At 43.6% G+C, this 26,931-nt stretch overlaps 1 protein-coding gene across 1 annotated transcript in view; it reads left to right on the top strand.

The window, feature by feature from the left end:
• WDR75 (WD repeat domain 75) overlaps positions 1-26,931 on the top strand; it is a 55,740-nt gene that overhangs the window by 12,624 nt on the left and 16,185 nt on the right. The window contains exons 8-16 of the mRNA XM_018570665.1: positions 2,803-2,891; positions 4,024-4,182; positions 6,143-6,202; positions 6,720-6,835; positions 10,085-10,260; positions 12,671-12,834; positions 17,314-17,494; positions 21,149-21,243; positions 25,516-25,611. Coding sequence (XP_018426167.1) covers positions 2,803-2,891; positions 4,024-4,182; positions 6,143-6,202; positions 6,720-6,835; positions 10,085-10,260; positions 12,671-12,834; positions 17,314-17,494; positions 21,149-21,243; positions 25,516-25,611 — 1,136 coding nt within the window. The remainder of the gene's footprint in view (positions 1-2,802; positions 2,892-4,023; positions 4,183-6,142; positions 6,203-6,719; positions 6,836-10,084; positions 10,261-12,670; positions 12,835-17,313; positions 17,495-21,148; positions 21,244-25,515; positions 25,612-26,931) is intronic.

Raw genomic sequence — 26,931 nt, 5'->3', positions numbered from 1 at the left:
ATGTATTGTCTGCACTGTATTAGCAGTATATACTCTATACAGAGTATATACTGCTAATACAGTGCAGACAATACATTTACAATTATACTAACATGAATGGATTAAATGATCTGTATGTAGCCCTGTACCATGGATCATTTAACCCATTTATGTTAGCAGAGGATCATTGTAAATGTATTGTTGCAGGCACTCTATATGTACATGTACTATATACTACATATAGAATGCACTGAACAATAGATTTACAATTATCCTCTGCTAATATGAATGGGTTAAATGATCCGTAGTACATGATATGTAGCCCTGTACCCCCTTTTCCACTTACAGAGCTAGGTTATTGTTTTTCTTTTAAATAAATATTCATGTAATTTTATTGGTATCTATCTTCATTTTGTACATTTACCAGTAGCTGCCTCATTTCCCACCCTAGGCTTATACTCGAGTCAATACTTTTTCCCAGTTTTTTGTGGTAAAATTAGGTACCTCGGCTTATATTCGGGACGGCTTATACTCCAGTATATACGGTAGCTTTTTGCTAGTTCAGGTTCTGTGTTCGTTTGTGTGGAGTTGTTCCCCTCTGGTGATGATCTTCGGTCTTGATCTTGAGTATTATTTTGATTTCCTGGGCCTCATCTGTTTTCAGATCCAGGTGTTGGTCCTTTCGGTGGCTCCGGCTGCAGACAGTCCCCAGTTCTTTTCTTTGGGTCTGTTTTGAGGTTTTTGCTCTTTTGTCTACCCCTCATTTGGACTGTTTTTGGATGTCCTGACAGTATCTGAATTCCTGTATTCCTCAATGGACAAGAAAAAAAAAAATTTTGTACTTGCCGTGAAATCTTTTTCTCTGAGTCTTTTGCGGGACTCTCTGTGTTTATGATCATAATCTTGTTACTGCTTGCTACAGAATGAGGTATTGTGTGTCAAGGAGCAGTTATCCAGGGCTGGCCTATGGATTTTATGTTTGTCATTGTCCATATCCTCCTGTATTCCGCTGTATATCCCGACAAGATCAGAATTTCTGTGTCCCACAGTGGATTCTATGAGGAGTACAAAATTCCTATTTTGGCACAATCGATACGGTAACAGCAAAATGTGAACAGTTAGGTTTATGGATCTCATTATTACAGGGGTGTGGAATTCCTATCGCCCGACGCCCAGGACAGGCAGTTTCGGGCGAGTAGTTTTTCTTCTCTACATTAAGCCCGGCTGCACGCAAGCAGCACGGCTAAATGTAGTGTGGGAGCCGTTTTGTACAAGTGATTTTGAACGGCTGTACAGCCGTCCAAAACCACTTGTAACTTGCCTGAATCTCACTCCCCTTTCTCGCTCTCTCTCTCTCTCTCTCTCTCTCCGACGGCCGGCCGTGTACCGTTCTCAGCTGCCTCTCTCTCCGGGCTTCTTTTGCTGTGGTCTTCGCCCCCCCCTCTTGTGGGGGATCCGTGCCTACGGCAAATTAGTTTAGAGAGCATGGTGCAGGGCAGAGAACGCTTCTCTACTCGGCTCCGTGTGAATAGTGACACAGGAATGCAGCCTTCTTGTCACAGGAGAACCTTGAAAATACATAATTTAAAAAATGAATAAAAATAAAAAATATTACAAAGCAAAAAAAATCTAAAATTAAAACCAACCCCTATCAACTGCATGCGAATAAACGCATGCATGGGGTGTGTGTGTGTGCACGCGCGGAGTGGGCGATCCGTTACCGCGCGGCAATCGTGCACAAAACCGCGTGGATGGCCGGGCGGTCACAGAAGCGCACACCATCGCCGATTGCGCTGGCAGTGCCATTATTGTCTAATGGCACCCCAGACGCGTCAGGCAGATTGCGCAGTTTCCCACCGCAATAACGCCCGTGCAATCGTACATAATCACGGTTGAAAACACGGTGCGTGTCGCGGAAAAAGGTTTTTTCAGTACCTGTACCTTTTTTTTCAGCGATTACCGGATGTAACCCCATTGAAATCAATGGTGCCGCGTGGCGAACGCACACGGTCACCCAAGTCTGCACCCGCACCAAAGGGTAAATTGAATTACCTGCACAAATCTGGCCCCCTCCCGCTATTCTTACCTTTCAGAGAACGGTCCTTCCCATCCGCCAGTATGGGTGTACTATCTACCTGTGCCATGTATTCTGAATTTCGCTCGCAAAATGCAAGCACTCGTTGGTCAGCGCAGTCACCTGACAGCACTGACCAATGAGAAGCTCTTCTTGGTACTGCTAAATACGGTTTTGGTTACATTTTTTTTTTCTTTTTTTGTATCGGGACAAGTAGATTTCCATGAGGGACAAGTAGATCGGCCCCCGCATTAGTCCTTTGACAACTAGTTTTTTTTTAAATTTCCACACCCCTGTTGTTATTATTTTGGTATTAGGCCTTCCGGCCAAGATAAAGCCCCATGTAAGCACCAGACTATTTTGTCTAAGCTTACCCAGGGCTATGGACACCTTTCCTATCCCCATGTGACAGCGCTGGCCAGTCACGAGGAACCAGTGCAGTGTTGTTTACACAAGTAAACAAATAGAGGTATATTTAATAGCTCAAAAGGAAGAAAATAAGAAGTTTATTGGCGTTTACATTTGCTTTAACATTGTTGCTGGTTAGTCAGTGTGCTTCTTTTGAAGCAGTGGAACCTATATTCCAAGGCGTACCTTGGACAGGATTGAGGGGATACAGCTACATATTTTAAAGTTAAGGAAACCTGAGCTATTTGGGCACATAAATGTGAAAATTTAATCAAAATCAATGCTTGAACTGTGTATGGCATAGTCTGATTGCAAAATATGCTGTTTCCTGTTTTATATAGGAGAAATTTCAATCACGATCAAGAATACACATACTCCACCCTACATTGGCATCATGATGCTGTTGCTGATCTTGCATTTTCCGTGCATGGTTTGTATTAAAAACACTATTGTCCTTTTTGCGTGTGTAGTTGTGTGTTTGTTTACCTGCAAAATTTATTGTTGGGGAAAAAGTACACAAAATGTAATTTCTTGCCAGTACTTTCATTTCTCCCCCCCCCCCCCCGCTCTGCCGGTACGGGTACTATCTGTACCCATACTGCCATCCAGCGCAGCCCTGCGCTATGGATTTTTAATTTCGCTTGCAAATTACAAGCACTTGGTCAGTGCAGTCTGGTGACCACACTGACCAATGAGAAGCGCTTCTTAGCACAGTTTACATACAGTTTTGGTTGTTAAGTTATTTTTGGCATCATGATAAGTTATTTTTGGCATCATGATAAGTAGATTGTCATAAGGGGCAAGTAGATTGGGCCCCCATTTTAGTCCTTAGACAACTAGTTTTTTATTTATTTAATTGTAGAGTCTCTGAATAGTTACAAATAATTGTTGAAAAATGTGAAAGAGCAGATCTAATGTAATAAATAAACATGCTGCAACTTTCTTGGAATGACCTAGGTGAGCCTACATTTATCTACCCCTAATTCTCCAAAGAAAAAAACATTTATTTTGTAAGAGCCGCTCAGCTACTAAAAGTACGCCGTTCACCTATGCAAAACTATGCCCCCTCTCCTCTCCCCCCTCCATAAATAAATACATTGGCATTTGCAGTATGTATAAACTTTCCCTTTTACCTCTGCTCACCAGCCATTCAGCATAGCTGCTGATAACATGGGCTCTGCTCTGCAGACTTCTGGAAACAGATACGTACAAAACCATCTTGTGGAGAAGTTGGGGCATGCATGGGAAATGTGGAAACATTTTATTTATTGATGGGATACTAACATTAAAAAGGCAAAAAAGCTTTGGACTGGTGCAATGTTTACTGTAATATTGTGTTAGGTATCAGGGCTAGCATGCAGGCCATTGTTTAGTTTTTTCCTTTTTTTTAGGATGTAGTCAATCTCCAAATTCATGTATTGCCTTAAAATATGTAGGAGATGTATTGGTTATTAGGGACCTGTAACCTATCCGTGTTTGCTGTGTGATTTGAAAAGAAGTGTCTCTTTCTGCAGTTATTCTTTATCAGTAACAGTAAAGGCATATATATGTTCTGTGTTTAGGTACCGTGTTATTTAGTGGTGGTGTTGAATCTGTGCTGGTTCAGTGGTCTTTCAGCTTGGAACAGAAGAAGGAATTTCTGCCACGTTTAGGAGCAGCTATTGAACATATTTCTACTTCTCCTGATGGCTCTCTGCACTGCACATCACATAAAGATAACAGTAAGCTTATGGCATATTTCTGACTGTTTGTTTTTAAAGTTGTTTTAATATCTCTCAATTTCATGTATTTGATGGAAGGAAGACATTTTGCAGAAAACTAACATTTTGTGTCTAGGCATTAACATTTTAATACACCTGTATTAAAATATATGTCATTACTTTTGATCTATGGGATGGCTGGGATCACTTTACCCATATCTTTAAACAACAAACACACCTTTAGAAATGTGTAGTAATGACAATCTACAAACACATACTTCCAGATAATTGCAGGCTTTGTATTCTTTGCATACCTTATTTCTCGTTTCTTCTCCAGTCTTCAGACACTGGCCATGTTTACTAAGGGCAGATTACTAGCTCTCAATTTACTTCCTGCATTACTGTGGACATATGGCCATGCACATCATCTCAGGGGAGGAAAATGCCTTTCGTTGAGATCTAATGAGATTTCCCAGCCATGCTCTGCTGATAAGGCAATCCCAGTGTACATTGCTTTGGCAAACTGAATCCTAGGAACATGGATGTCTTTTTCTTTAGCTCCACTGTTTTGAAACACTAACCTATTTTCAGCACTTTTTTTTTAATTTTCAAACTTTTTTTTTTTTTCTTTTAAGACTCTTCTCTACATCACCTCTAGAGCTTGTCTCTTCAGTTGCAGCTTTCCACCATTGTTGTACTAGCTTTTTTTGCCTAGCTTTTAGCAGAGCATAGCTGATGAAGCCCAAGTTTTGAGGGACAGGGCCATCTTTGAATCTGTAATTCCTACCATGCTAAAGGCTAGGAAGGCTACTTCCTGTTGGGTCTGTCATGGAATGTGGAAGGCATACTTCACTTTCTCCATGAAATGAATCTACTTCCTGCAGCTGGGTCTTGACCAGTGTTTAGCTCTCAGCAGTACCAAGGGCCAGGTTTCTGCTCTTTCATTCCTGTTTCCATTGGCCTCTTTCTTGATTAACCTCTTGTCGGTAATCCCAAGTGTGGCTCGGGTTTAATTTTCAGTACAATAAGCGGTAACCCCCAGCCACACTCGGTCCTCTGGCCAATGCCGGCATCCGTCTTCCGGGTTCCGTCCCTTGCGAGCCTCCGCATCGCAAAGGGGCGGAACCGGCGGGAATTAAAAAAACAAAACAAACAAAAAAAGGAAATAATCAGACCACCAGGGAGGTCAAGACCTTTGTACAGGGAGTCTATCTATTTGTATCTGCCCAAATGAAACCCTTGAAGGCTTCTCTGGCTTTTTGTTCCACCCTTTCTAGTTGGCTCAGATAGACCATCATCCAAGCTTATGGAATCGGGCATCAGATTTTACCCTCTCCTGTAAAGGCACATGACTGAGTTCTATCTAAGCTTTTCAGCATTATGCAGCAATTGTTAAAGGCTGCAACCTGGTCTTATGTACCCATGTTTTTTTTCAATTCTACCAGCTGGGGGGTTTTAGCCTCATCTGATGCTAGCTTTTGGTGTAAGGTCCTTCAACTGGCTCTTTTGAGCCCCCGGTTCTCTGTTTTCTTGAGCCTGTTTGCGTCTGAGCGCTTTGTTTCCCACCCCTCAGTTGGACTGCTGTTGGATGTCCCAAAGATGGATACCTGTGCCCCTCAATGGTTGAGAAACGAAATAGGATTTTTGTATTCACCATAAATCCTTTTCCTGAAATCCATGCAGTCCCACTGCTGTGTGTTTCCAATCATGCTTCCAATATTGCTTTGTTACAAAACTGAGGCATTCTGGTAATATGAGCCTAGAAGGGGTTATCCTGGACTGGCCTACAGTTTTTTTGTTTGTCAGTGTCTAATCGTTCTGTGGGCAGCAGTACAACCCGAAAGCTAAAGACTTCCTGTATCCCTCTATGAACTCTAAGAAAAGGATTCTAGAATGAATGCAAAAATGTTTTGGGGGTTTTTTTTCCTTTCTTTTTTTTTTTTTTCTTTTTCTTTTACAACTTTTATTCTTGTTTTAACAGAGATAACAATTATAGACGTGGGACTAAAAACAACCGGGATCATCCAAGGGCTAGTAAAAGGTATGCTTTCATAATTTTCAATCCATATCTGTACAAAAAAAATTACAAGCATTTAAAATTATTGGAAATCCTAACAATTTACTTCTTATTTGTTCCCTTTTGGTCTGGTAAATATAGCATTTATAGCTTTTTGTGATAGCTGTTTAATAATTGCAAAAAAAATACCTGTTGATCGTGTCAGAGGTGTGTTCTTGTGCACGATTTCTGTGTTGTCTCAAAGTGTCAAATTAGCCCTCATTCTTATTTTAGGACTAAGAATATTAACAAGGCTATTCACAAAAGGGTAAAGAGTTTGGAGAAGGTGATTTAGGAAAATTCTCCAATTCAGCTCACTTTCCAGTTCAGCTATGTTGTCCTAGATTGTTCACTTCTTCCTTCTCCACAATCTTCAGTCTTTTTGGGGGTGGAAGTTACATAAAGCTTAGATTGTAATGCTTTGATGTATTAACACTTGCAGATTTTTTTTCTACCATTTAAACATGACCAATTAATAATGTACTTTTTTTCTTTTCTTCAGGGACTAATGTAAAGACTGGTTTAATTTTTGACCCTAGAAGCAAAGCCCTGGTTCTCAATGGTAAACCTGGTCATCTCCAGTTTTATTCCCTTCATGATGACAAACAACTCTTTAATGTAAGCTTATAATAGACGTTAGATCTGCATCACTATTTGTTTTGGTTATCTATTTCTACCTTACATTACTATTTTGTGTAGTATTACATTAAAATTGTATTTAACATGTTTTATTAGCCACCTTTACTTTAGGACAAGGGATGGGACTGCGCAAGAAAAGCTAGTTTAATATTTTCCAGGGTTACACTAAAGTTGAGCTCTAAACAAAACTTCCAGCTCAAGTGTAGTTCTGTGGTACATTCTTTGATACATTCTCTTGTGCAAGTAAAACAGAGGTCTTGGGGCATGAATTTCCTATACATCCAACCAGTCACTGCTGCATCCTTTTCATAGCAGAGCACCCCTAATTGCCCCCCGGTAGTTCTGGACAGGCAGTGCTGATGTAATCACACCAGCACTGTCCAGAGTGGGTGGAGTTGTCAAGTGCATACTGCTATCTGACCCAGCACAGACACTTCTTAAAGGAAAACTATGGGGTCAGTGTTTTTCCCCATAGTTCTCCTTAGGGTAACGGGAGGACACAAACTAGCGTCCTCCCGTTACCCTAAGCTCAGTATACCGCGAGCTACAGCTGGCGGTATACTGAGATGCCGCAGCCGGAGCGGATCTCGACATGGACGTCGGGATCCGCCCAGCTGCGTGAGTGACAGCTGGCTCTGACTATCTAGAGGCAGAGCCAGCTGTACCCTCCCCCGTCCGTTCCGCCAGTCAGCGCTGGCAGATCGGAGCGGGGAGAGGGGAATCCAGCCCCTCCCCCTGTCACGGCAGAGAGCCGTGACAGGATCGAGAGGCGAGCGAACCCGGTATGTGTTCGCTCACCTCCCGATCTACTGAGCCAACCTGTGACAGTCTCATTGTCACAGGTCGGCTACAACTATGAGGTGAGTGGAAATCACTCATCTCATAGTTCTCCTTTAAGCCTCCCCCATGCCCACAGAGATCACTCTGGACTTGCCAGCCTGTTGCGCTCAGTTTTTTTGGCACTCTTGGAGCCCCCAAGCCATATTGAACCCATGGCTCCTGTTACCATCTGTAATTCTGAATCATAGTCCCAACAGTCTAACTATAATGAGGCTGTGTTTGAGGCACTACAGTTTCCTGCAGATGCCCCACATCCTCAGGGGGTTGCTTCATTTCCAGTGCGCGCCACTCTACACTTGGAGGATCAGCCTTTTATTCCATGTTTTAGGGTAGGGTGGTTCTTGTAGCTGCATAGACCTTCTTGATACACCCACTATTTAGGTAATTTCTGTTTGATGACTAGGAGCATCCTGAAGGATCCTGGGCAACCCACCAGTGTGTCAGAGCTGTTCCCTTTCGCAAGGGAGTTTAGGGACCAGTGATCTATACCCTCTGTAGATGCTCCAGTGGTCCCCCTTAACAAGCAGTCTAGCAGGTAGGTGGATGGCGTGCTCACATTCCAGGATTTCTCTGACTGGTAGTTATGTTTCCTCCATAGATCCCAGTTTGATTTAACTTGTGTGGACCTCTGCCTTATACTGGCGCCAACCTCGCTCTGCCAAATCTTGTCGAAATGGCTAGCTAGGCTTGGTCCCGTTTCGCTAAGTGATTAGAACAAATGCGAGGAGTCTTATACTTTAGCTGTGATGGTTTTTTACAGTTCTAAACACGGATTTGCTTCTTGGGACTGATGTTCCTTTTCAAATACATAGGGCACTATGGCTGTGGACTTGGGATGCTGATGATTCTTCCAAGCATATTTGGCTAGGCTACCCTTCAAGGGATGTCATTTCTTTTTTTTTTTTCAGACCTCTTTTTGCCACCGTCATTAACGGGGCTTAACATTTTTTAGGGTGTCTCACCAATCAGTCAAAAATTTCACCAGTCAGCATGACCAGACCTATAGTCTTGCAATTTATGTTAACATTTTTTTAGGGACACATAAAGCTTTCGTTTGGTGGTATACACCGGATTTTTCACTCCATTAGACGCACCTAGGGAGGGTAGGGTTCTGTGTAGTTCCTGACAGCTGAGACAGGTGGCGCTGTGATTACAGCGCCATGGTCTCAGTGATCACACAGGGCAGACGAAGAACAGACGTTCTTTGTCTGCTCTACGGACTCTATGGTGAGCTCCTATGCCGTGGTTACGGGTCCCCCAGAAGAGCGGGGGACCCTAAAAACCGTGGCGGGGGGGCCGGACAGGATCACCGCTGCTCCTTTCATACAAGTGATCTATTCAGATCACTTGTATGAAAACGAGCGGTGGCTCCACACTATACATTTAGCTCTGCTTGTCCGGAGCAGGGCTAAATGTACAAAAAAACTACTCGCCTTTTGGGGGGGGGGAGTGCATCTTATGGAGCGGAAAAATACGGTAATCACCACTGGGAGTACTGTAAATTTTAAAAAAATGTTTTCCCTACGTTATGTTAAACATTTATTGTTACCCATATTTTTGGTAAAATATAAAAGATCGGGTCACGTCGGGTAAACAGACAGCAAACATGTCAAGCCTTAAAATTGCGCGCCCGAAAAATTGCAAAAAAATTACCACACTGCAAATTGGCCATAGGCGACGCTTTAAACACTTTTACTGCTCATCAGTTTAGTGTTATCAGTAATTAATAGCCCTAAAATTATTGCTCACACTCCGATGTTCAGGGGGTTATGTAACATATGGCACAATAGGCGGAATCATAATTTTCCCGCGTAGGCGCATCCGACATATATCTGCGTGTGTATGTGGGGGACGGGGGACTATTATTTTTATGCTTTCATTTCACTCTTCTTTTTTTTTTTTTTTTACACTTAACTTTATTACTATCACATAGAGGGCTAAGAAGCCCCCTATGTAAAAGCCAATTTACATGACAGGTCCTCTTTATGGAGACATCTGGGAACTTCAAGACCCCTAATGTCACCTTGGGACCCCCAGAGAAGCTGATGAAGCAGAGATCTGCTTCACCAGCTTCTCCCCAGTGAATGTGGAAGTGATGTAATATACATCACTTCCTGCATTCGGGGACAGGAGATCAGAGGGACCCATCTCCCTTTGATCTTCTGTCACAGAGCAGCCGTGCCAGTCCCGGCCGCACTGGTCCCAGCGGATCTCTGGACCGGCAACGGCAGTGACTGGTCCAGTACTCCTTTTAGGCGGCAGTGTAACCCTAATGTTAAAGACTTCCTGTGTCCCTCAGTGGACTACTTTTTTCAGTCATCATTATCTTCCTGCAATCTTTCTCATGAAACACCATTAAAGTGATGTTCTTTTTTTATTTTTGTACAGCTGGACATTGTACAGCAAGAGTTTGTTCATCAGTCGGGGCTCCAGTATATGGATCTGGACAAGGCAGCATTCAGCAGTAAAGGAGACTGGTTAGCAACTGTGGAAGAATTACAAGGGAATACAAAAACGCCTGATGTGCAGATGAAGCTCTGGGAATTTAATGAACAGCTGCAGAGGTAACCAGAAGAACCTATAGAAAAATAACAATTTCTGTTTAAAGGTGAACTGCAGCCTCACCTTCTTACACTGTTACCCCTGTTATCAATGAACAGTAATCCTCTGAGTGTTCCTGTTCATTGATAACTTGAGAAAATAGTATGTTTACTAAAACTACAACTATGAATGAACAGGAGGTGATGTAGATCACTTCCCATTCATTCATAATTGAGGATATAGTACACATACCATGTCCTCAATTATCTTCTAACACTCAGCGATCACTGATTGTACCTCGCTCTCCTCTCTGACAGCTGTCACAGGAGGCTGATCGAGCGGTGTGGGAGGAGGGCTCAGCCTCTTTGTGACAGCGCGGCCTGTCTCCGCCCCCACACCGCTCTGCCGGACTGTGATAGGAGGCTGAGCGGTGTGGGAGGAGAGACGCCAGCCACTCACAGCGCTCTCCTCCCGCATCGCTCGGCTGGCTATCACAGTTTCTCTCCTCCCCGCTGGGACACAGAGCAGCGCCCAGCGGGGAGGATAGAAAGCAGGGATGCGCCCATGTATCGGCAGGAAAATGGCACTTTCGGCATTATGCCAAAAATGCCATTTTCGGCCGATATGTTTGGGCGGCCGATATATTGGTGCATCCCTAGTTTTTGTTATGGAGTATGTAGAAATATAATTGAGAAAAGGTAATCTGCAATTTTTTTTCATTAAATGTCTGTTCATTTTTCACAAATAAGTTGTGCTATGTAAATGGAAACATGCAACTAATGTAAATTAGGTGTTATACCAATTTGACTACAAAAGTGGAAATATACAGTACAGTAAGGCAGAGGCATCCCCAGGCAGGGTGTCACCCGCTGGGACACCATCATGCATGTGCGTTATGATGGCACACTCCGTTAACTGCCAGCAGCCATCTCGGTGATGGACGCCGGCAGAGAGATGAGGGGACATTATTTGGTGGGATAAGCCCCTCCTCTCTTGTACAGCTGTCGGGCACTAGGTCCATGACAGAGTGCCTGACTTTTTAGAGAGGGTGATACCAAAATGACAGTAATTTTGGTGTTGCCCCCTCTGATGTCACCCAGTGCAGGTCACACCCCCCTTGTGATGCCACTGCTTTTAAAGGACATGTTCACACCTTCTGTTTTGTGAATGCGCATCGCATTCGCGTGCATTTTTCCCCATGTTTGTTTGTTTGCATGTCGCCCATTGATTTTTATGGGTGTTGTACATGCAACAAATGCAGGAAAATATCTCATGCAGCAGATTCTGCTACATTCTGCTTTCACCATTACTTGTGCGCATTTCACATGTGTCAGTGCATGGTAAATCGCGTTGCATATTTTTGATGCAGTTCATCAATGCGTGTGTTTGGTGCACTTTCATGGAATGTGCAGGTGTGAACAGGTCTAAAACTGCCATCCACACTGCACCCCTGAAGTACATGGGGATCTGCTGATCTGTGTTTAATGTGTGCTTTAAACGCAGGAAAACACTTTCGGTATATTTAAAGCCTTTTATTTGAAGTAGGGAAGGGCACTGCTTTTTTAAATCTGTGTAAACATGGTAAAAGGAGCACAGCACACCCCCTTCTAGCTAGAAATGTTTATGTAAAATACATGCAATATTTTCATTTTACACTTGATTTGAAATATTTTCTAATTTCATTTTGTTAGTCTTGAATACAATAAAAGTACATAGACACTCTACATCAACTTTTAGATTATTCACTGTAATATGTTCACATTTGCACATGGCAAATGGCAAGGACGGGACCCAATTCTCCTACAGAGGCATGGTTTCTGTTGCTCTGTCTGTGCTGTATACACCTTGCGATTATCATACGATAATCACGGGAAATCCCGCGATCGTACGATAATCGCAAGGTGTATGGAACCGTTTCTACTGTACGGTCGCACGTCTTTTGTCGAAGGAGCATGTTGGAAAACCCGCCGAGAATTGATTGAAAGAGATTGTCGGCGGGTTTTTGGCCTCGCAAGCGCACACTGCCCGTTCAGCATTGCTGTTATCGCAATTAGCTTACAACCATCACAAGACAAAAGTCTTGCGATGGTTGTAAGGTGTATGGGCACCTTAAGATTTGAGGAATATTCTTCTTTTTTTTTTTTTTTAAATGGAACACATTTAGCAATTTCCGATCATGCAATTTAAAAGTAATTGGTTAAAATGTTAGAAATGTTAGCGTTATGAATAGTAAATGCATACGTACCTATAAAAATGCAGCATTTTTTATGGGCAGCCTTTTTTTGTTTTTTTTGCCACTTTTAACACAGTTCTATTTTTAATGTAAATGATTATTGACGTTCTAAAATTGTAAAGACTAAGTCCTGAAGTATGTTCAATATCCTTACACACAGACTGTCTTCTAATTTTAATCTTGTTTTCCCTTCTTTAAAGTTTTGTACTAAATACCACAATAAGTATGCCACATGAAGCCAATATAACATCCCTAGCCTTTCAGAACAGAGGTGATTCAGAAAAGGATCATCCATCTTTGGTGACTACAGGAAATGATGGTCTCTTTAAAGTCTGGGTACTAAGAGACAACTCTGACATATACAGTAAGTCACCATATCCATCTTTTTCTATTGAACCTTTTCAAAGATTGTAAATCGTTAGTGAGTGCTAATGTTTCTAAAGCTTTGTATTGTTTGATGAAATTTGCTCACAGGAAGACATATTTGATTCTGTATGTTTTTGTGCTTTTTCTCTTAGTTGGGCAGCACAGGAATTGTCAAGGACCCTGTGATCTCCATGAATGGGGTCTGCCAAGACTGAAAATAATACACCCTTGATTAACTATACTGCTATTGATTTTATCTTGGCAGTCAATCAGCCTTGATTGTGCTGTGTAAAACTTAAGGTGCCCATACACTTTTGTCTTGCGATGGTCGTATGCTTATTGAAAGCTTGTACGATCTGCCCACCTTGGACGGGCAGATCGTACTTGCGATCATCGAAAGCCCGCCCCGCTGAGGGGCGGGCTTCCGATGACCGCAATGCAGAACGGGCAGTGTGCGCACAGCAGCCCGTTCCGCAGCTATCGGACGAGCAGGCTAGAAACCCGCCGACAATCGTACGATTCTCGGCGAGTTTTCGAGCATGTTGGTTTGACAAAAGACGTGCGACCGTACAGTAGAAACGGTCGCACGTCTTCGTTCACACTGCTCGATTCTCATACGATCGCGGGATTTCGCCCGATTCTCGTATGAGAATCGAGCAGTGTATGGGCACCTTTAGCCACACATAGGGGTCTCCACATCTGAATTACATAAAGACAGTATAGAACATCAAGATAAATGTCAAAGTTGCATCAAAATGCCTTACATGTATATATTTTACATTTACACTGGGTTAATCTTTTAAGTGTATTTCAACTTTTGCAGTCAAATTTGAGAAAACCCTGCTATGTTTGTTATGTGTTCCTATTCACATAGCGTTCCGAAAAAGAATTGGAAAAAAAAATATTGTTTCTTTTTTATATGTCTGTGTAGCAGGCCTTTGCAAGCTTCTCTCTCAACTTCCAAGTGACAAGAAACTCTCGCCTGTGCAGGGCGGCCGCATCCGCGCCAGACGTCGCTACTCGAGGCCCCGGCTTTTGCGGCCTCCAGGCGGCTCAGCGGCCGCCATCTTGCATATGGGCAACTTTGCCCATTCGTTACGTCACTTCCGCCCGGGCTTCCTATAGCCTCGGGCGGATGGGGAGGGCATTCCTTTCGGCTCGTGGACGCCGTGGATGGAGGTCACAGCGGCAGAGATTCTCTCTGGGCTGGGACAAACGCAGGGGGTCGTGAGTTGATGGCTCCCTTGTTTGGTGGTATCTGGTCTGTGGGGTAGTTGTTTTTCTGCGGGTGTGCAATGGATCGCAGGGATGACACTCCTGCATTGCCTTGTGAGGGTTGTGGGCTGCGCTCTGCGGACCCCTCTAGATCCCCTCTTTGTGCGGCCTGTACGCCTGCGCTGCTTTGCCTCTCGCCCGTGCGCCCCTCTGGTGCTTCAGGGGGAGAGGGTGGTACCGCGGTTACCGCATTGTCCCTGGAAGTTTTTTCTTCTGTCGTGGCTGGGTTCGTGACGCGCATGCAGCGCGCTTTCTCGGCGGTCTACATCCCGGGAGTGGACAATTGGCAGGCCAATTACCTCAGTGGACAGTGGGTGGATCCGGGGGAGTGGTCTCTGCACCCGAGGTTTTTTTCAGCAGCTCTGTCGTCGCTGGGGGACGCCGGAGGTGGATCTTCTGGCGTCTCCGTTCAACCGCAAGGTGGACAGGTTTGTGGCCCGGGCCCTGGACCCTGGGCGGAGGCCGTGGATGCCCTGGTGGCCCCATTACGGTCTAATTTACACCTTTTTTTTCCTCCACTGTATCTGTTGCCTCAGCTGCTGTGTCGGATCGAGGTCGAGGGCGTCACTGTCGTCCTCGTGGCCCCGGATTGGCCTCGGGGGGCGTGGTACGCGGACGAGGTTCGGCTGGTGGTGGACGCCCGTGGCGTCTGCCTCTGCGCCCCGATCTTCTGTCCCTGGGTCCTGTGTTCCATCCTTCTTTACAGTCGCTGGCTTTGACGGCGTGGCTACTGAGAGCCGGGTCCTGAAGGACCGGGGGTTGTCCGATGCGGTCATTTCCACTATAGAAAATAGGATTTTTGTACTCACCGTAAAATCCTTTTCTCTCCGTTCATTGAAGGACACAGGCCCCGCCCTCTTTATGGGGTGTACACTCCTAACTGCTTGTTACTAAACTGGAGACTTGTCAGCAGGTGGGGGGTTTGGCCACCGGCAGGGGCCGCCCCTAGGCTGTAATTGGTCTTTAGTTTTGTGCCTAGCGTCCTTCTCCTGCAGGTGGCGATATTACCCTACCATTCAGGATCTACGATCTGTTGCCTGTGTCCTTCAATGAACGGAGAGAAAAGGATTTTACGGTGAGTACAAAAATCCTATTTTCTCATAGAAGGATTAAGGACAGAATGAGCTCCCCCCTTATTAACATTTAATGCTTCTAGATCTTTAATGGAGAGCCATGGGTTGAGTGAATTACACTCATCCACATAGTTAGCCGACGTGTGACAATGAAACTGTCACACATTGGCTGTTTTGATCGGGAAGTGAGCAAAAACATACCGCTCATCCGCTCACTTCCGATTATCTCCCTGCAGAGAGATGTCACTGTCGGTCACCGCTCCCCGAAGGGATTCCCCCCATCCCTCTCCAGTCCTCCAGCGCTGACAGGAAGAACAGACTGGGAAGGAGGTGGGCAGAGCCAGATGTCAATCAGTCAGCTGGGTGGATCTCGACAGTATTGTCGGGATCCATCCCGGCTGTGACGCTCTCAGCATATAGCAGGCAATAGCCCGCTATATACTGCGTTTTGGGTCCTGGGAGGACACAGTATATGTCCTTCTGTGACCCTGAGCAGAACTATGGAGAAAAAAAACATTGCCCCATAGCTCTCGTTTAACCTTTGTTAGGTCAGACATTGTTCAGATCTAGTTTACAGCTGATGGACATCTGCCAGCACAGTGCAGACAGGGGTTAATTATGTTAACTGCCCAGCCCTCGTGTTCCAAAGCAAAGCATTCTACAGAGAACAACTTTTCTTTCAGAAAAGCATGTATTGTGCAAGCAGCTATTTTAAAAAAATGCAAGTTGTGCTGTGTTCATGAGTAACACGTCATGAATATAAAATAGGTGTTATCCCAACTTGGCTGCAGAAATGAAATGCACTTTAAATTGAGCTGGGAGTGGAAGAATTCTAAGGTCAACCATAATGTGTGCCATTGTAGGCATTTTCTACATCTAATATAGATCTGTTATGCCCCTTTTCTTAATCTGAATATAGAATAGAAAACGCTACAACTTCCCTTTACATATGGAACTGTCATTAGACATTTACCTAATTTTATAGATACGGGTCATTTCCTTCCTCAAGAACAATACCTTCATGTAAGTGTTTGCCTGCCTACCGAAGGTTTGTCAAGCCATTTTGCAAGCATGTGCATACGCATTAATGGAAGTTGGTTTGGGTGAGAGAGATTCTTAACCCTAAACCCCAAGCAGATAAAGAAATAAACCAGTAATCAAGCTCTTTATTTATCAACGCATCCTTAAATGTATTTTTAAATACAAGTGTAAAAAATTCAATGTAACTTTGTATCAGCCTCCTGCAGTCCATGTACAACAGAGACCAGGCTGGGGAGTGTAAAGCAGCTTAAGTAGCCAATCATTGGTGCAAGGAGCATGCTGATGGGAGGAGAGGGCAGAGTTACAAAGGGATGATCTCATCAGTCTGCTTTTTCATTCATTGTCCAGTCATGGGGTGAGGGTTGAAAGGATACCTATGAGTGTTACTGAACTATAATAGATAAAAATCAGGTGTGCAAATCTTAGTCTTAGCAGATAAAACAGCTCCCACATATGCATTTCATCTGTGTATTTTTGAGTAAAATATGGAACAGTGCACCAGCGTATTGCACATGGTCCGGGCAGCTGCGTATTGCACACACATGGGTCTGGGCAGCTGCGTATTGCACACACATGGGTCTGGGCAGCTGCGTATTGCACACACATGGGTCTGGGCAGGTGCGTACTGCACATGGGTCTGGGCAGGTGCGTACTGCACATGGGTCTGGGCAGGTGCGTACTGCACATGGGTCTGGGCAGGTGCGTACTGCACATGGGTCTGGGCAGGTGCGTACTGCACATGGGTCTGGTCAGCGGCGTACTGCACATGGGTCTGGTCAGCGGCGTACTGCACATGGGTCTGGTCAGCGGCGTACTGCACATGGGTCTGGTCAGCGGCGTACTGCACATGGGTCTGGTCAGCGGCGTACTGCACATGGGTCTGGTCAGCGGCGTACTGCACATGGGACAGGAGGGTCAGCGGCTAACAGTATATGCAAAATTTATGTAGGATCCTTTGATTACTGTACCCGAGGTCCTTAACAAAACAGCCAGAGACACATTACAATAAGGGAAGGGGGATATACGATTGATGTGTATGTTTCATTGATTACTGAATACATGCTTCTGTCTTCTGGACTTATTTACAGAACAAAGTACTGGCTGGAGCTGTGATTTTGTAGGTAGTTACCACAAAAACAAGGCCCTTGGCTGCTGCTTCTCTGAGGATGGTTCTCTTTTTGCTGCTGGCTTTGAAGAAGTTATTACGATATGGGAGACTAGCGCTTGGGAGTTAAAACATACCTTTTGTCAGCCGCCTGGAAAAGTAAGGTAGGAAGCTCAAAACAGCAACCATAAAATAATGATTTACTGCATTCATATTTATTGTATTTGCTTTAAAGAGGTATCATTGATCAAAGCATGTCTCCTTTTTATGGTCTTTGTGGTCTGCTCCAGAGACTTGCCCCCTTGGAGTCTTTGACTCAGATGTGGAAAGGGGGGGGACTCTGCTAACCTATACCATCACAAGCAATAAATTAGATTTGAGAGTTGCCTGATTTTGATATATTTGTCAAACTCATTCAGAAGATGCTTGGCCATTTCTGGTTTCAAAATGTTGAGTTACCGAACAAGCATGCAGCAAGTGAAGTCAGAGGGAAGTTAGAATTCCTTTATCTACATGCTTGTTCAGGGTCACAGACTCAAAGTATTGAAGCCAGTCCTGATATTTGGTTAATTATGAGCTCAAGGCATAACCATCGGTTTATATGTACACTGCTCAAAAAGGAACACTTTGAAAACACATCAGATCTCAATGGGGAAAAATATCACGTTGGATATCTACCGTATACTGGACTGGGTAATGTGTTAGGAATGAAAGGATGCCACATCGTTTGATGGAAATGAAAAATGATCATCCTACAGAGGGCTGAATTCAAGGACACCCCCAAAAATCAAAGTGAACAAATGATGCAGCAGGCTAGTCCATTGTGCTGAAATTTCATTGCAGCAACTCAAAATGGTACTCATTAGTTTGTCTGGCCCCCACGTGCTTGTATGGATGCCTGACAACCTCGGGGCATGCTCCTATTGAGACAACAGATGGACCGAGACATAATGCCCCAGAGGTGTTCTATTGGATTCAGGTCAGGCGAACGTGGGGGCCATTCAATGGTATCAATTCCTTCATCTTCCAGTAAATGGCTGCATACTCTCACCACATGAGGACGGGCATTGTCGTGCACCAGGAGTAACCCAGGACCCACTGGACCAGCATTAGGTCTGACAATGGGTCCAAGGATTTCATCCCTATACCTAACGACAGTCAGGGTGCCATTGTCTAGCTTGTAGAGGTCTTTGTCCCCTCCATGGATATGCCTCCCCAGACCATCACTGACCCACCACCAAATTGGTCATGCTGAACGAGGTTACAGGCAGCATAACATTCTCCACGGCTTCTCCTGACCCTTTCACGTCTGTCACATGTGCTCAGGGTAAACCTACTCTTATCTGTGAAAAGCCCAGAGTGCCAGTGGCGGACTTGCCAATTCTGGTGTTCAATGGCACATGCCAATCGACCTCCACGGTGCCGGACCGTTAGCACAGGGCTCACTAGAGGATGTCGGGGCCTCAGGCCACCCTCATGAAGTCTGTTTCTGATTGTTTGGTCAGAGACATTCACACCAGTGGCCTGCTGGAGGTCATTTTGTAGGGCTCTGGCAGTGCTCATCCTTGCACAAAGGAGCAAATACCGGTCTTGCTGATGGGTTAAGGACCTTCTACAGCGCTGTCCAGCTCTCCTAGAGTAACTGCATGTGTCCAGGAATCTCCTCCACGCTCTTGAGACTGTGCTGGGAGACGCAGCAAACCTTCTGGCAATGGCACGTATTGATGTGCCATCCTGGAGGAGTTGGCATGCCTGTGCAACCTATATAGGGTCCAGGTATCGCCTCATGCTACCAGTAGTGACACTGACTCTAGTCAGAAAAAAATGTCAGTGGCCTCCACCTGTAAAACCATTCCTGTTTTTGGAGGTCGTCTCATTTGTTGCCCATCTAGTGCACCTGTTGTTAATACCATTAACACCAAAGCAGCTGAAACTGATTAACAACTCCCTCTACTACTTACCTGACCTGATTTAATATCCCAGGAGTTTCATTGACTTGATGCTATACTCTGATTAAAAAGTGTTCCTTTAATTTTTTTGAGTAGTGTATTTATATTTTTCCTTTGTTTTCATTATGTCTCTAAAAACCTGATTACTGTTATTTAAAATGGAAAACAATTGTAATTAATATTACATCAGAGAGAGAAAGTAATTTTCTTGTCCAGACAAAGTAGAAAATATGATTCCACAATGCATAACAAACACTCTCATTCAGGACATTCTTTCAACATTTTAGTTGTGGTGTATTATCAGTCGTGTTTGTTTTCAGGAAATATGGTTACCAGTAAGTAGCTGTAATTTTCCTTAATAGCATCTGGAGTTGTGCTTTAGAGTTTAATAACATACTTACCACATACTAATAGTTTAGGAGATTACTAGTGCTGTGTTTTGTGTCATCTCTGACGTTGCGTTTTTATTGCCTAAAAATAATCAAGTGGACTCTGCCTAAAAATAACAGTCATTCTAACAGTGTTATCTGCATTAGTGCACACAAACACTATAATAATAACCAATTTCTGTGAGGTTGTCTCAAGGAAATAGATACCAAACATTTCAAACCTCACAATTGCTTGCCAAATTGTCCACAGACACTTTAAAAGCCTTTACAGGTCATTCATTTAGAGTTGACCAATGGCCCTAAAATGATTTCTCTAATGGCAACATTTTCAGCAATACCCAATAAGTCTGCAACTAATGATTATTTTCATAATCGATTAGTTGGCTGATTATGTTTTTAACGCTCCATATGTGAATCTTATATTAAATTACAGATGGTATTTAATTATTTTTTTTTAAATCTGAATAATCAAAAAAATTAAGTTTTACTTCAGAATAAAACTGCATGCACAATTTTTTGCAATCACACTGCACTGGAACGCACGGCATTGTGCTGCCGCGCGTTCCGGTGCGGGCAGGAGACGCGTTTGGAGTGCCACTGAAATGAATAGCACCGCAACGCAATTTGTCAGGCTGAAAATTTACCTTTTTCCCACCTTTTTTTAGTTTTTTTTTTTTTAAATAATGGAGGGCAGGGGGCTTTATTTATTTTACTTTTTTTTACTATTTCTGAGCTCTCCTCACCGCTGGGCATTGGCTGCAGGGGTCTGTGTCCCCTCCGATCTCCGCTGGGAGCAGCCAGTTGAAGAGATGCGATACCTGAATATGGTATAGCCAGCAGGCCCGGATTTCCCACAAGGCCACCGAGGCCCGGCCTCATGGCGGCAGAGTGCAGAGGTTCTAGTTGCCATTCTCAATTGATGGGGGGGGGCGTATTGTGGAACCCGGCCTTGGGGCGGCAGGGAGGGTAAATCCGGCCCTGATAGCCAGGTGTCGGTTTAAAGAGCCCTGCTGGCTCAAACATACTACTTGCATCCTTCTCAGCGAAAGGGTTAAAGGACCCCAAGGACAAAAATGTAATCTATTGCAGCTTATATATCCTTAAATGTGGCTGCATTGGTTTTCATTTTTCAGGCTAAGAGCACTTTCAGCATTTACAGAAAAATACCTGTTTATCTTTCCAGAAATGCTGTGTGCTTGTCACTGTCTCTGAGCTGGACAGAAGGCAAAGCAATCTTATCTTCCTTATGTCTTTGTTCATTTTCATTACATTGGGGATGGTAGGACTAGTAGTTCACAGACGTATAAAGTACCTAATGCCAAAAGAAATAAATACCAGCAGCAAGCACATAAACAAGAAACCCCTTCAGATGTAACTTTTCAAACAGATGAAAATATATATAAATTGTGCCGCGCTCAGAATACATACGATGCCTCTAAACTCTGGATTTTGGTCGCTACTACTTCTTTCCTTTTCACAGGAGTTTGTGCTTTGGAAGATTGAATTGTTCCAAATATCTTGTCGCCTCAACTGACAGTGGATTCATAAATTGCTGGGACCTGCTCACATGTTCATGTAAGTCTTCACCTCCACCAATGTACACTTACAAACTCTTACCCTGCCCTCTGATCACATAGAAACTGAGAATAACCACATATAACAATTAAGAAATAAAAATGATATATATATATCTATATATATATATATATCAATAAGATATTGTGCGCTTGTGTGCTCAGTCCTGCTTTCCACTCTCAACCTGGCTCTCTTCTCTGATTTGTAACCCAAACCAAAGTAGTATTAGCCAAACAAGATATGCTGTCTCTTCAGCTGCTTTGTGGTCTGAGATTTGAGTAGATTATGTGTATTAAAATGATTAAGAAAAGGCTAAACTTGGTTTAACAGCTAATAGCAACAGCCCAGGGACTTCCAAATGTGCAGCTCTGTGTTCCTTTTAACGCTTGAGTCTTTTCATTTTTGCTTGTTCTGTTATTGGACAGTTTGTGACACCTCCCCTTGTACGTATGGACACATCCTTTGCTAAAGATGCCAGCAGCTTTTGTGCATTGGGAATTGTCACGTATGGGGGAATGTAAACCCTAAATAGACAATCTTATATCTGTAAATAAGTCAAGACAACTGGACTTGCTGTATTTTTCTTGAAGACGTTTCACTGGTCATCCAACCACCTCAATTCAGAATGACAAAACAATTCTCTGGGAATAAATATGGTGAATGTCTCTCCAATCCACAAAATCTGTTAGTCACAACCAGATGTTGATTGCATTTGCATAATTGGAGTCTAGGAGGTGTTATTAACCTGCCCAGAGAGAGGTGTTAAAACAACATAGTATGTGGTATACACAATGCTGTTTAACACCTCACTCTGGGCAAGTTTATAACACCTAGACTCCAATTATGCAAATGCAATCAACATCTGGTTGTGACAGATTTTGTGGATTGGAGCGACATTCACCATATTTATTCCCAGAGAATTGAACAAGTATGGTCCAGGACAAAGCCAAGGTCAATAGTCAGAGAGGCAGGAAATGGAACAGAGGAAAACCGGATCATGCAGAAATGACTGTGGTCACCGGGTGACATAGGGATTATTGGAGACACGGATTAAGTTGGGATATGCAGGTTACAAGGGTCACTAAAAGGAAGAGGAGCACAGAAGACATTGGAGACACAGATAAACAGGGGTTACAGTCTCTGAAGTCACAGCTGTTCTGGGATATGCTGGAGACACTGGGGGTCACATGATTAAACTGGGGTTACAAGAACAAGGAAATTGCTCCGGTACAAGAAACTCCCTGGAACGGGTCTGCGACAAGGAAGAAAACATTTTTTAGGCAAGGAGTGTGAGACTGAGCTCAGGCAGAGACTGGGCATGTAGCTGATTGTATCAATCAGTAGGTGAAACACAGCAACACCTAATAGCTCTCATTAGTGCAACAGCAAGATGACTCTGTAGAACTACAAGTAACAGATTAGCTCTGCAGCTGATCTGTGGCAGAAAACGACTTTGCGTGTTCATCGTAATGTCCGAATAACAGCATTACTTTGCTTGTTGAAAGTTTTTTAAATAACTTTTGACAACTAATCAAAAATAATCCATCTTTGATGTTTTTGCTGATTCAGAATGTTTTGAATTTGGCATGAGAGTAGGATATTAAACTATGGTTTATTTTGGACATGTTCTTGCACAAGGTATACCATCAGGTACTATAAAATGGTGCTGACTAGCCAAGAAACTTTGGACTCTTATTTTGTTTCAAACCTTCAATATTGCCACAGCTGTATGATTTGCTTCACATCCCTGGAAGATTACATAAAATTGCTGTTCCCGGTGCTCTGTGAAGACAGTACATGCTTTCATTTTTAGAGCATGATCTCTTGGTTTTTGAGTCAGGTTTTGCATAGCTCTGTGGAATATTTTTATCCTGTGTCAGCATATCTTGAGGTGTTGGGTTTGCTCATTGCAATTGTGGATTTAAATGGAGAATATTTGGACTATACAGTATATTCTTAATTTGTGCTAAGCCTCTCCATGGGTTGTCACATATACAGGTTATCTTGGGAAAAAGAAAACATTGATATGTTGGTTTGTTTTTTATACAATTGACAGCAGTCCAAATTTTCCATGTTTAATAATTTATCCTTTGAGATGTTTCAAATTTTGATTACTGGGCAACTTATAGCTTACTGAAACCCTTGTGAGTTATTACTGTAATGCAGTTTAGCTGGTTTTTAGTTCAACCCTGCAGCAAGGGTTAGAATTTCCTTTACACACACCATACGCTTCTCACATCAACACTGCTCAGGGAGCTAAAGCTGACCATACACTGCTATATTTTTTTCATTCAACCTGTGGGCTAAATACAAAAAGAGAGATTTCTCCATTAATGCTAATCACACTGAGCTGTTTTATTCTGACAGCGGCAGGTGTGCTGCTTTCACTATACCCACTTGGCTGCCATCACTGCTTCCCGAAAATGTTTCAACCATCTCTTCCAACTTTCGCATTGAAGAATGCCAGACAGAAGGGTGGGACAGGGCCACGCACTAAACAAATTATGGCCGGTTCATCAAAATCCAGACGAATTTTGTACAATGTATGGCCAGATTTAGAGTGTTGCTGATTGGAACAGTGTACCAGGAAAGGTATGTCAGGCCACTTAGAGCCACGTCCCTGCATTGTGTGTATGAGCAGCAGTCTGACTCTGTCCTGCCAGCACAGGATAAGAGAATAACAATTTTTTTTTTGTTTTCTTTACTGTGTATGCAGCCTGACCGTAATTAATCTTGAGGGTTCAATTGGGCTTTAATCCCCATTGAAAGTAATGTAGGGTGTATTTCTATAGAGCGCATACTTTAATAAAGACTGTTCCGGTTTAAGGGAAAAAAACGGCTTTAACCCCTTCACGACCTATGACGAGATAATCCCGTTATGAAGTCTGAAGGGGTTACACAGACTCCCGGTGGAAAAGCCGCTGGGAGTCTGTTCCGTTTTGTAGGGTTGGCGACCGGCTTTAAAGTAGAAGCGATTCTGGCGGCTCAGCTGCCGCCAGATCGCTTCTAAGATCCGGTAACCGGGCCACCCGACACCCCGGCCCTGTTTTCTGGGCTCCGCTGCCTCTCCTACGAGCCCAGAACCGGCTTGCAGCATGTCGGCAGGAAGCTGGGACCAGGGGCGACGCGTATTGCATCACTTCCGGTCCCATAGCTGTCAATGCTGGGCTCCTGAAGCCCAGCTATAAGCTATTGAAGTGCGATCAGCTTATTGCAAGTGTCAAGGTGACACCGGGGGTCTTTTGGACCACCAGCATCACCTTAAAGAGGACCTGCCACTGCCATTATGCTATCACATGGGTGGCTTGTAAACCTCCCTATGTGATAGCAATTTTTAAAAAAAAACAGTTTTAAAAATAATTTTAAAAAATGTTTTAAGCCCCCCCACCCCTGCGAGCATGCGCGTTGTCATGTAAACACGCGTCGAGTGGGCCTATGTACGAAAACGACGATTGCGTTACACACGTGTTGGGTATCGCCACACATGCCAGAGTGAGCGCAATAATTCTAAGGCCAATATTTCCACGCATCTCTAAACTGATGAACTGTGGGGGCTTTTAAAGCGTCGTGTATGGACTTTTTGGGGTACTCAATTCTGTCGCAGTTTCACGGACGCACACAATTTTTAACCTGGGCATGTTGGGTATCCATTTACTTGTTGTTGTAACCTTATCTTTTATATTTTACAAAACAAAATGGTTTTATATTCTGTTTTGGGGCATTAAATTTAACTTAAGTGCATTTTTCACTAAATTTGGGGGTTTGATAATAAGTTGTGCTAATGTTGTGCAACATAAAAATTTGCAACTGCTGCCATTTTATTCTATAGGATATTGGCTTTTAGAAAATATATAATGTTTCGGGGTTTTAAGTAATTTTCATGCACATTTACACATGGGTGTAAAAAATGAAAAAAATGCCTTCGTCCTTAAGGAGTTAAGACCTGAGCCCTGCACGCTTAACATTGTGCTAAGTCCCCCAAATATCATATATATATGTATGTGTGTGTGTATATCACAAGTGAGAGCCCTGACCTCATATTTCCATATTGAAAGACCAGTGTTAGTACTTTGTGTCTCTGTTCAGTTTTTCTTTTGAGCTCAAATCAGTCTTGAACAAATCTTCGGACTCGGATAGCCAGAGTGCCAACATTTATGTCCCCTCACTCCAAAAATGTGATAACTGGAACCCAGATTAAGCTTGCTGCATTTTGATGTCTGATAAATATGTTCTACCCCTGTGTCTGCTTATTTCCAAATGTTGCTTTTGCAGTGGCGTGGAGGGCTCAGACTGATGCTACAGTTCTACAACCGGACTTATTCTCAGAAAATATTGCGGCGTTCACCTTTGCTTCCGGAAGCTCAAACTGTAAGTGATCATCTTGTTTTTTTTTTTTAAATTAAGAAAAAACCAAAACAAAATGCCTTTACCGCCTTCAATTTACAAACTTTTACAAATTATTTTACAGATGACAACAGTAGCTCAGTAGACCAAGAAACCTGAATCTGTGCTTAACCATTTGAAGAGCACTGTGTTAAACCCCCTTCCTGGCCAGGCCATTTTTCAGTATTCATTGCTACGGTACTTTGACTGACTTTTATTCAGTCATGCAACGCTTTACTGAAATACGTTTTTACAAATTTTTGGGGACAGAAAGAGCTTTCTTTTGATGGTATTCAATTTCTGCTGGGGTTTTTTATTTTTTATAGGGCTGCGGAAATTTAATCGTTAATTTTTTTGATCGATCAAAGTTCTTTTGATCCGTACTCACCTCTCCACCCGCTTCTGGGTCTTCCGTCGGACATCACGGACATCGACGTCACCGGACTCCTTCCCCAAGTGGCTGTCGATGTCCGTGACGTCACTGGACTCCTCCCCCTTCCCTTCGTTACCTGATGGAGCCGCTTGGGCCGGTGAGTACACATCCCAACTCTCCCGGCCGCCCAGGAGAGAAACACTTTTTACCGGAAAGGTTTAATCTGCTCAATCGAGCAGATTAAACCTTTCCCTGGGATCGTTTTTTTTTCTTTTCTTTTCTGACATCGGGAGCCGCGGCCTGACCGTTAGTCAGAAAAGAAAAAAAAGGCATACGATTGCATTACTAGATTCCTATTGGCTATTGCACTTTGCAATAGCCAATAGCAAACTAGCTAATGCACCCGCCCACTGCTGCTGTCAATCAGCAGAGGGGGACCTGAATTTTTCTATCAGGTCCTCTTCTGGTGATTGAAAGCAGCAGGGGGCGGGTGCAATAGCTAGTTTGCTATAGGCTATTGCAAAGTGAAATAGCCAATAGGAATCTAGCTATGCATTCTTATGCCTTTTTTTTTTTTATTCTGACAACTGCAAAAAAAAAAAAAAAGTCTGCAGATAGCAAAGAAGCTATTGCTTCCTGTGCTATCTGCCATCATTTCAGGGGGGTGCTCTCTCCCAGCCCCCCCTAACCCCCCCTCCACGGATGGGGGGGGGAGGGCACCTCCCTGAAATGAGAGGGACACCTCCCTGAAATTGCTTATTTCAGGTTGGGATCCCTGGCATTGGCCTAAACACATACAGCACAGCAATGAAGTAATAAAATGAAGTAGGATCACACTAATCCAGCACGTTATTATTCTGAGTTGCCCCACTCAAGCGGCGGCCATATTGAGTGGGGCACGTGAGATTAATAACGTGCTGGATTAGTGTGAT

The sequence above is a fragment of the Nanorana parkeri genome, unplaced genomic scaffold (assembly GCF_000935625.1).
Source record: "Nanorana parkeri isolate BGI_ZX_2015 unplaced genomic scaffold, ASM93562v1 scaffold1569, whole genome shotgun sequence".
Classification (NCBI taxonomy): Eukaryota; Metazoa; Chordata; class Amphibia; order Anura; family Dicroglossidae; genus Nanorana; species Nanorana parkeri.
The sequence above is the reverse complement of the archived record's forward strand: the minus strand, read 5'-3'. Positions and strand labels throughout refer to the sequence as shown.